Here is a 9,457-nt window from a genome sequence, read left to right as displayed (position 1 = left end):
TTAAACCCCCACTTGAAGAAACCACCTCGAAGCACCCCAGAGCAAATGACTAAATTTCATACCGACGAATACGTTCACTTTCTTAGCAGGGTTACACCTGAAACGGCGTCAAGTCTTAGCTACGGTGGTACTCGTTGTACGTGCCCAACCGGTCCGTCGGCATAGCCCCTCCCTCATGTCTGGCAGTCCTTGTAGGAGAAGACAACCCTGCATTTGAAGGCATCTTCGAATTCTGCTCTATATCTGCCGGTGGTTCACTCGGTAACTACCCTCGTATCGTACCGTCCGTTTTCTCACCGCCTGTGCCACAGCCGCCGCCGACACGCTGACCTCCAACGCTGCCGACATCGCTATCAACTGGGCCGGTGGCCTCCATCATGCCAAAAAACGTGAAGCCTCCGGTTTCTGTTACATCAATGATATCGTTCTCGCGATTCTCGATTTGCTTCGCGTATACCCTCGCGTCCTTTACATCGACATCGACTGCCATCACGGCGATGGCGTGGAGGAGGCGTTCTACACAACGGACCGCGTCATGACTTGCAGCTTCCATAAATACGGCGAATACTTCCCCGGCACAGGCACACAGGCAGACAGGGGACGTGGCAAAGGCTTCGGATACGCTGTTAACATACCTCTCAAGGATGGCCTCACGGACGAGTCGTTCCAACGCATCTTTGAGCCAATCATCACCAAAATTCTCGAAGTATACCGCCCTGGCGCCGTTGTCCTACAGTGCGGAGCCGACTCCCTTTCCGGAGACAGGCTTGGCTGTTTCAACCTCTCCATGCAAGGTCACGCCAACTGCGTGCAATTCATGCGCAAGCAAAACATTCCCCTCATCCTCCTTGGCGGTGGCGGCTACACGGTCAAGAACGTGGCACGCGCATGGTGCTATGAGACCGCGTGCGCGATTGGCATAGAAAACGACATTGACACGCATAGGATGCCTTATAACGAGTACTTTGAATGGTTCGGGCCTAGGTACCGACTCGAAGTGGCAACCAGCAATGCGGACGACGAGAATGTGCCGCATCTAGATCGTATAAGGTAAGTGATGCGGTCCGGTCAGTTGGTAACCTACTCATCGCTGCTGTTGCAGAGAAAAGGCTATACGGCAGCTCGATGAGTTGATTCCCGTGCCTTCCGTTCAGCTGCAAGACACGCCGAGGCAAAGCTTGGGAGATCACTTGGGCTTCGCCATGCCACGCGAGGACGACCTAGGCTCACGAGATGACCTGGATGAGCGGCTAGCCCGTAAGTGTAGATGGCGCCCTTTTTGCGGGGAAAGTGAATCGATGACGCACCTGCAGGAGCTGCAAACCTTGCGTACGCTCTTCAGCCCGCAGAGAGCACCGATTCTGACTCCGATGATGGCTTCGACTCGAGCGCATCCACTGCCTCCCGTCGCGTCCACCGGCGGAAGCGCTCGAAATCGACTCGCAAACACATGAGCATCACCACCAACCAATACTTCGAGGTAGCATCCGATGGGGTTCCCGTATATGAATGGGATCCAGAGGACTGGTGCGAAGGAGCTCGGCGTGTTCCGTGGAACGCCAACATCGGGGATGTCAGGAGGCGCTTTTTCGGAGATGCCCCGAAGTGGGAAAAGCTACTCGATCTGGTATCCGTGGAACAGGATTCTGGACTGCCGAGGACACTGGCTGGTAGCTTCAGACGCGGCACGGATGATGACATGCGGACATCTCCCTTACCGGAGGTAATCCTCGAAGACGTTGAGCTGGGTTAAGCGCCTTCGATCAACTATGATAGGTATGCATACTATAGACTACGAGGATACCTCATAATATATCAGGTGTTAGCACTTATAAATGTATGTAGCATCCTTGCAGCAAATCAGCATAAGTTAACCTAGGGAGATGCCGTAGCGTGAGAACATGATAGAAACTTCCTGACCTTCTCATCTTACCCAGGGTACCACCAACCCCATCGTCTATGCTTGCGGTACTGCTGGATCGACCACTGCGTTCTTGCTCATGCGTGCTCCTAATACTTACCGTTTTCTCTGGTGGTTGAAGCATGATCTCTGCGATTCCGGGTCCACTTCTAGCGCCAATCGCCGCACGACATATTCTCGTATCTTCTGGAAACTTGCACGGGCCATGGGCCCTCACTCGCCCTGCCAGACTGAAGAGCGATCTTTCTCGATTATTCTATCAATCTCTCTCCAATACAGGTATATTGGACCTCGATGACGGTGAACCAGGGAGACAGGGACGACACCTACGGACACGTCGCAGACATCATTCAATTCTGCCTCTTGTATAGTTCCGTCGACTGGACACGCACACCATGGAGCACCAAACTACCTGCATTGTACGAACGCGGTCACCACCTTGCTGCGCTCTCTCCATTGGGTGACTCGAGGAGCGATCGTGTTGGGCGCGGGTGCGCATTCACTATCCACGGTGGAACGCGCGCACAGCCTAGGCCGTGTGTATGCTATCAAAACCGTGTCGTGAGTAATCCAGGTGGAGATGGCTTTCCGTCTAGAACCGTCTTTCAGGGGCACACACGTACGGGATCGTTCTGTTCAACCCTCCGGGGCGCCGAACAAGTCAACAAGACGCCCGCGTTTGGCCGAGTTCTATCACCCACCAGTAGGCGCTCGAGCTTTGTTGAGCGGTTGAAGATATCATGCGTCCATTTATCATTGGCTCGTAAGACCTTCAGCGCGCTATGAAAGCAGACGGGCGCGAGCGAGTTCGTGCTCTTAGCACCTCTTTCTCAGTTCAGAGAGAATCGTGGATAAACACGCTTTCGAGGCAATCTCTGATGGACTGGCACCCTCTTGAAATACCTGCCGTCTCGACTCTCTCGCCTCAACTTCTTCGAGGCGAATTGATCGAGCTTCAAGGAGCTCAGCGAGGTAGAAAGTCTGTGTGCCGCCTCGCATCCTTTGAGTCGATCCTGACATGTATACTACCAGGTTTGGATACAAGGACCGTCGTCCAGTGGCGCCTGTAAGATATGTTTGGCTCTTGCGCTTTGCGTACTCACGTCTTGGTACTATAGCCATCTGTAGTCCAATTGCGCCTTTTTCAAACCCTCGGCGATGGCATTGAACGCGAAGTCGAAGACTACAGGTCAGATCTTTCCTCTCGAACCTACAACAAACCGGTCGTAATATCTCATTAAGGGACGTGGTTATATCTGGCTTGATATGCCACATCGACTTATACCCCGTTCCAAAGCCTCCTCCAGAGCTACCCAGCGCTTACGAAACCACTTCCTCCGAGTTAGCACCGTCGACCCCGGACGTCGAACCTACCGCAGAAACCTCCCAGCAGTCGTTGGATGGTTCTATGCAAATCGACCACGGTGCATCCGCGGCAGCAAATATACCGCACCTATCGATTGTCGCGCCCGTAAGCCCTGGTAGCGATCCCAGCGACCGCGTCATAGCGTCGGTCAATGGCGTCCCTCTACGGGAGTCTTTCGCAGTCACCTCACAAGTGATCGTACGTCAGATGAAATCGTCGAAGTCGCGTACTGACTTTTACTGAGCAGGGATCTCGTGCCGTTGAGGCCATGCTGCTTGAACTGGAGGGCAAGCACGTCGTCATCTTCGTTTTCTCGGTCAGTATCCCGAGCACACAACTACCGTATGTCTCACTGATAACGCGGCAGGATCTCGCGGTGCAGTTGACGGGACAATTCATATTTCGATACCGGGTCTTCGACGTGCGATCTCTAACCTCGGGTCAGATGTTGCGCTCGGAGGAAGCGCCGTCCCCCATGCTCGCGGAGTGCTTCTCCCAGACAATACTGAGGATATGGGACTCCAGGAACTTTCCTGGTAATCAACCGCCGACGGCTTTGAGTCAGGTAAGAAACCGCGTCGTTTTGGCTGTATGGATAACGAGTGACGTGCACTGCATGTAGGTTATATTGGCGCAGACGAAGGGAACCCGGCCGCAACTCGGTCCGCGAACGAGTTCGGCCCGAGATACTGACGACGAGTCGTAAGGCGACCGCCTGGTATTCTTTCTTTCTTTGGTATATGATACCTGCAACGACAAGATCTAAATCGTATCATCCAGTTGCTTAGCAGGTCGGACGACCGACTCTCAGTCGATCAAGCAGTTGCCAAGTCTTAATTCGTGATTTCCTACGTGAACGTTGCAGAAACGGTGGATGAACTGGGCACATTCGTACCTTAGAGTCGGACGCAGCCATTTGCGGGTCCATATAATCCTTGAGGCCAATCTAGGGGTTCTCTGTGTGGGATGTAGCAGTACCGTACTATCCTCATACTCGCCTTTTTCATAACGTTTGTAACTATACTGTAGTGCAAACAATGTATAGCTTTGACATCGACGGCATGGGAATCAAGTTGACTATGTAAGTCGCGAACCCGAAGAAATCCGACGGCGGGGGCTCTCGGATATCCCCGCGTTATCATTCCCGACGGATGACAGCCAGTGCCGTTCGAAAGTCGAATATGCAATGGTCGCTACCAGCCCCATCCCACTCGGTCGTCCTCCGACCCAAGCACCTCGTCCTTCGTGACTACTTACACGCCCACGACGAATGTCCTGTCCCTGCGCACGACGCCGAGGACGTAGACTCGATCCACCTCCGTCGGAAAGCGGAAGCAAATGATGGATACCTGGCAGACGGAGGTGGCCCAACTCAGCCAAGCCGATCAAGCCTTATCTCGCTAGAACGGTCCACCCCTGGCTAGGCACACGACTCAGCGCCGACGGAATCTTCTCCGCACTCGCTCCCACCGACGACCTCAAGAATCCGCGCCCGGGTGCCCGCCTGCGACCCGCCCCGTTGCCCATCCCCGGCCCTTTGACGTGCTCGACGATGCCCGCAACGAGCTCCGTCGTCAAAGACCAGCCTGCTCCCACCCCGGACCCCACCGCGGCTCGCGCTGACCCTCCGCCCACCCGGCGCTGGGACTGGCGTTCCCGCCTTGCGCATGCGCGGCACAAGGTCTCCTCCAGGGAGGGCTGGTTGGGCGACTACAACTGTGCGTCCCGTCAAGTACCGCGTCCATCGACTTGCTGAGCATTCCTCTCGCAGATTCATGGCTTTGCATGCCCGTGTTACCCTTTACTCGCAGGAAGCACTCCCAACCGCCGTTCTACGCCCTCCATGCCGAATTGCCCCTCCTCCTCGCGATTACGACCGGCTTCCAGCACTCCCTCGCCATGCTTGCAGGACTCATAACGCCCCCTATCATCTTCGCCAGCTCGCTGAACCTGGACGCGAACCTGAGCGCGTACATGGTCAGCGCGTCGCTGATTGGTTGCGGTAAGCGCAGGTTACGGCGCCGAGTCCTACCCGTGCTTTGGGCTGACCTGTCGTTTGCAGGTATCCTCAGCCTTGTGCAGATGTCGAGGATCCGACTGTTCAGAAACTACTACCTCGGCACCGGACTCATCACCGTCGTCGGCACCTCATTTGCCACCCTATCCACCGCGACGGCGATTTTTGATAGCCTATATGCGAACGGCAAATGCCCCTCGACGACGGCATCCGACGGCACCGTCACTCGCGGTGCTTGTCCCGACGCGTATGGCTACCTCCTCGGAACCGCCCTCCTTTGCTCCCTGCTCGAAATCGGGATGTCGTTCATCAACCCGCGCAGGCTGCAGAAGATCTTCCCGCCGATCGTGACGGGTACCGTCATCGTCCTCATCGGCGCCAGTCTCGTCGGTAGCTCCGGCATTCCGAATTGGGGTGGAGGAAGCAACGACTGTATGTCGCGGCCGACAAGCGGGATATTCCAACTGTGCCCGACGATCAGTGCGCCGAGGCCACTCCCTTGGGGCTCCCCCGAGTTCATAGGATTGGGTTTCCTGTCCTTCGTCACGATCATTCTCGTCGAGCTCTTCGGCAGCCCTTTCATGAAAAACATTTCCATCATCCTTGGACTGCTCGTGGGTTGTATCGTCGCCGGCGCAGCGGGCTACATAGACAGCAGCAACATTGACAGCGCCCCTGCTATCACCTTCTTGTGGTGAGCATCACACTTCTCTTGTGCGACCGGAAACCGTGACCCACATGACGTACCAGGGTGCATACCTTTAGAATCCGCGTATATGCTCCCGCCATCCTACCTATGCTCGCGGTATATGTATCTTTAGCGATGGAAGCCATCGGTGACATCACTGCGTCCGCAGAGGTTTCTCGTGTAGATGTGGATGGACCCGAGTTCGATACCCGCATACAAGGCGGTGTGCTGGTGAGCGCGCGCCACCGGCCTTGCCGGATCAGTCGACAAACGCTGACACCGTCTGTTACGGTAGAGCGACGGCCTTGGCGGTCTCCTCTCTGCTCTGTTCACGGTTACGCCACTCTCCATCTTCGCTCAGAATAACGGCGTTATCGCCATAACGCGATGCGCGAACCGCACGGCGGGGCGCTGGTGCTGCGTGTTCCTCATCCTCTTCGGAGTGCTTGGCAAGATATCTGGCGTTTTCTTATCCAGTACGTCTCTTTGCCGCGTTCAACGCGTTCACCATCAGCTGATGATCGATTCGGCCATGCTACAGTCCCGAACCCCGTCCTAGGCGGTGTGACCACCTTCCTGTTCTCCTCCGTCGTGGTTTCCGGTATCCGCGTCCTCTCGTACAACCGCTTCACCCGACGAGATCGATTCGTGCTCGCCGCCGCGTTCTCCTTCGGCATCGGCGACCTACTCGTGCCCGAGGTCTTTACCCACCTCTTCGATGGCGTCAACAACCCAAGCAGCGGTCTGCAGGGCCTGTTCGACTCGATCACCATCGTGTTGAGCACGCCGTTCTTGATGGCGGGCATCGTGGCGGCGGTACTGAACCTGATCCTACCCGAAGAGTTTGATTTCGGAGGGATGAAGGATGGCCAGCAGGACGAGGAGGCGGAAGTCGTCGACGTAGAGGCTGGCACTCACGAGAAGAAATAGACGTGCACGCACAATCACAATCAAACTCCACGATGCTATAGTGTATATTTTCTCTAGCGCACCGCTACCCATCCGATTGTAAACAGTGATGTCAACGCCGCGACTTCGGATCCAAGTCATGTTGCCGACTATCCGCTCGACCAGTCGCGCGACTTGACTAGCTAAGCGAGCCGTGAGCAAAGTTGGGGCCTGTTGTAATACCAATGCTGAGGCATGCTGCCTTGATGCCGTATGCAACGTCCGAGTGCCCGAGCTCCATGGCATTCAACTCCGCATCCGTTGCCCGACGGCATAACAGATTATTGTTATCACGGATTTTGCGACTTCCTGTCTTAGTCGCGACTTGAATAGAATAGCCGCATGATCCGCGACTTGGGACTTGACATGCAGTCAGTCGGCGACTTGGACATCACTCTGATTATAAATCGCCTCGTTACACCCTTTTCTCGTCGTCAATACAATGGAATACGTATGACAAATCATCCCGAGACACCGATCCTACAAACAGGGAAATAACTCATGCAAGTACTGCAACCCTCACGGCAGGCACGAAACCAGAAACAGCGGCGCCCAGTTACGCATAGGAAGAGGCAGAGGAGCCCAACGGCTTCTCCATTCTCTGTCTGTCATAGTCAGCTTTGGTTGTGCTTCCGGCGGTGACCTCGAGGGGTGTTGCCTGTTGATTAGAGTTAGCTGCCGGATTATAGAATTGTCAAACATCGGAAGCTCACATTGATCGCCGCAATGCGCGTCGTGGAAAGCTCCAAAGGAATATCGTTGCTTTTCCGAAGGTTTTGACGGGCGTTGAGGCTATCCAATAGTGAGCACTCTAGTGACTATGGTGCAGAGGCACTCACGTCGATAGAATTGTGTTAGAGTACACTGTTATGAGGTCAGAACTGAACAAGATCGAGACGGTTGCACGCTCACCCTTCCCAAGAACAAAATTGATCGCGAAATTGACAAGATTGTTGGGCATAGCCAAGAACTGTCGCATGCGATCTTATGAGTCTGCCGTGTATGAGTTCGTTGAAATCGGCTTACTGAGATGAATCCCGCGACTGCAACAAGGCTATATTAAACCCGGTAAGTACCAGCCAACCAAGATGTTGGATATCTTACCTGGTCATGATGCCACTGTTCACCGAGTATATAATCAGCCGCGAAAGTATGTCATCCGTCCTGCAGCACTCTCATAAAATGAGTTCTCTTCAGTGAGGAGAGGACGAACCTTGAGAACCCTGTTCTCTTCCTGTATAGGTAGAAGCACATGCTTGCACCGATGGCGATATCGGCCAATGCAGCACTGGCTAGCGAACTTGTTACGACACCCTGAGATATCGTGTCTTCAAGATATTACGCTGTGATCCTGGGAGACAAACCTTATAGTTATGTAGGTCTGCGAAGAGTCGAAATTGGAACCTGAGACGCAGCTGAGTATTATCAAATCAGAAGCATGATTGCTGAAGTTCCTCACCCGAGACCTGTCATCGCTGCAAAAATGCGTGAGCAATGTATGAAGGGAAGATAAAGGGAACAAACTCACTTAATCCCACAGCTGAGGCACCGCGTCACTAATCAGTCAAGACTCGTTGAGGATTTGCGTAGCATACCAAGTTGTGTCAATGCTAGCACCCACTGAAATGTGTCGATCAGTTACTGAGGTCTCGCCATTCCTGCACGACGTACTATCACCGCTACCAGTACAATGTTCCTGTCGCTCACTGTCTGACTCAGAACACATCCGGAGCCGAAATGATCGAGACACCCACTCTTGTAGACCCGCCAGGAGAGAAATCTTCAAAAAATGAGTATTCCATACATATGCGAGTAGAAATAATACGAACATCTGAACGATGAATGCAGAAATACACTGGGAAAGAAGTTTATCTCATATTTCTCTGTGATACACCAGCGTAGCATACGTTGAGGGCCACGGGCACCTATAGCATGCTACTTAGCTCATGCGCAGGCACAAATAGAGCACCTTGGCACGTACGATGATGCTCCTGATGCGGCGTGTAGGTCATTGAATGCATCGCGAAAGCGCGGAACATACCATATCGCTCTCTCGAGGTCCTCGTATTTTCCAAAGCAAGTAACAAGATAGAAATAAACACAATGACTGATGAAAGCAGAGTGAAGCGTGTCGAGTATCCTAGAGTCACGCCAGGTCGTGAGCTCAATGACACGAAGAGGCTCTGATCGCGCCAGACCATAATACGGCCACCTATCCCATATGTAAATCAGTGATGCCGAACAGGCGCAATCATTTAGAGATTGTTCCTACCGTAACCCGGATGAAAACAGGATCCTTGGTGTACATGCGATAGTACGTCCAAGTTTGCAGACAGGATAATCCGTAAAGCGCCGATGCAGCAATCACGCCAATCAAAGCAACACCCAGAGTATTATCGAGGGGAGGAGGCGTCACTGCGGCTGACATGATGAGTGATATGCAGATAACGAGGAATACGTCAGTTTGTTCTGTGTTCGGCTGGCTGACAGTGATACATACTTTATAGCAGTCAAGAA

General features: G+C 53.7%; 4 protein-coding genes across 4 annotated transcripts in view; 3 read left to right on the top strand and 1 right to left on the bottom strand.

Moving 5' to 3' along the window:
* PUNSTDRAFT_125629 (Arginase/deacetylase) overlaps positions 1-1,867 on the top strand; it is a gene marked incomplete at its 5' end in the record, with an annotated part of 3,280 nt that extends 1,413 nt beyond the window's left edge. Inside the window, 4 exons of the mRNA XM_007382542.1 lie at positions 90-136; positions 312-1,050; positions 1,103-1,257; positions 1,314-1,867. Of these exons, the coding sequence (XP_007382604.1) occupies positions 90-136; positions 312-1,050; positions 1,103-1,257; positions 1,314-1,753 (1,381 nt within the window). The 3' untranslated portion in view covers positions 1,754-1,867. The remainder of the gene's footprint in view (positions 1-89; positions 137-311; positions 1,051-1,102; positions 1,258-1,313) is intronic.
* Positions 1,868-2,703: 836 nt separating this feature from the next.
* PUNSTDRAFT_112850 (uncharacterized protein) lies at positions 2,704-3,267 on the top strand (the record flags this gene model as incomplete). Its single annotated transcript, XM_007382541.1, has 4 exons — positions 2,704-2,900; positions 2,954-2,987; positions 3,040-3,110; positions 3,219-3,267. 4 exons carry the CDS (start codon positions 2,704-2,706, stop codon positions 3,265-3,267), a joined length of 351 nt encoding a protein of 116 aa, XP_007382603.1.
* Positions 3,268-4,804: 1,537 nt separating this feature from the next.
* On the top strand, positions 4,805-7,152 carry PUNSTDRAFT_101096 (xanthine/uracil permease). The gene is made up of 6 exons (XM_007382540.1): positions 4,805-5,005; positions 5,059-5,289; positions 5,350-5,998; positions 6,055-6,223; positions 6,288-6,468; positions 6,534-7,152. Exons 1-6 carry the CDS (start codon positions 4,840-4,842, stop codon positions 6,920-6,922), a joined length of 1,785 nt encoding a protein of 594 aa, XP_007382602.1. The 5' UTR covers positions 4,805-4,839; the 3' UTR covers positions 6,923-7,152.
* A 344-nt stretch (positions 7,153-7,496) lies between these two features.
* PUNSTDRAFT_133140 (uncharacterized protein) lies at positions 7,497-9,368 on the bottom strand (the record flags this gene model as incomplete). Its single annotated transcript, XM_007382539.1, has 17 exons — positions 7,497-7,598; positions 7,654-7,732; positions 7,780-7,804; positions 7,853-7,910; positions 7,967-7,994; positions 8,154-8,254; positions 8,305-8,344; positions 8,400-8,415; positions 8,469-8,480; positions 8,536-8,560; positions 8,612-8,720; positions 8,770-8,795; positions 8,848-8,865; positions 8,922-8,931; positions 8,982-9,080; positions 9,139-9,152; positions 9,213-9,368. The coding sequence occupies 17 exons, from the start codon at positions 9,366-9,368 to the stop codon at positions 7,497-7,499; spliced, it is 918 nt and encodes a 305-aa protein (XP_007382601.1).
* Positions 9,369-9,457: the final 89 nt, after the last annotated feature.

Source organism: Punctularia strigosozonata, assembly GCF_000264995.1.
Source record: "Punctularia strigosozonata HHB-11173 SS5 unplaced genomic scaffold PUNSTscaffold_4, whole genome shotgun sequence".
Classification (NCBI taxonomy): domain Eukaryota; kingdom Fungi; phylum Basidiomycota; class Agaricomycetes; order Corticiales; family Punctulariaceae; genus Punctularia; species Punctularia strigosozonata.
Note: the sequence above shows the minus strand (reverse complement) of the source record. Positions and strands in the feature narration are given on the sequence as shown.

Bases quoted from the DNA above. Each gene is read 5' to 3' on its own strand.
- PUNSTDRAFT_101096 (XM_007382540.1), top strand. From the start codon at position 4,840: ATGCCCGCAACGAGCTCCGTCGTCAAAGACCAGCCTGCTCCCACCCCG. The intron at 5,006-5,058 runs GTGCGTCCCGTC...TTCCTCTCGCAG, and splicing joins CTGGTTGGGCGACTACAACT to ATTCATGGCTTTGCATGCCC. The intron at 6,224-6,287 runs GTGAGCGCGCGC...CTGTTACGGTAG, and splicing joins GCATACAAGGCGGTGTGCTG to AGCGACGGCCTTGGCGGTCT.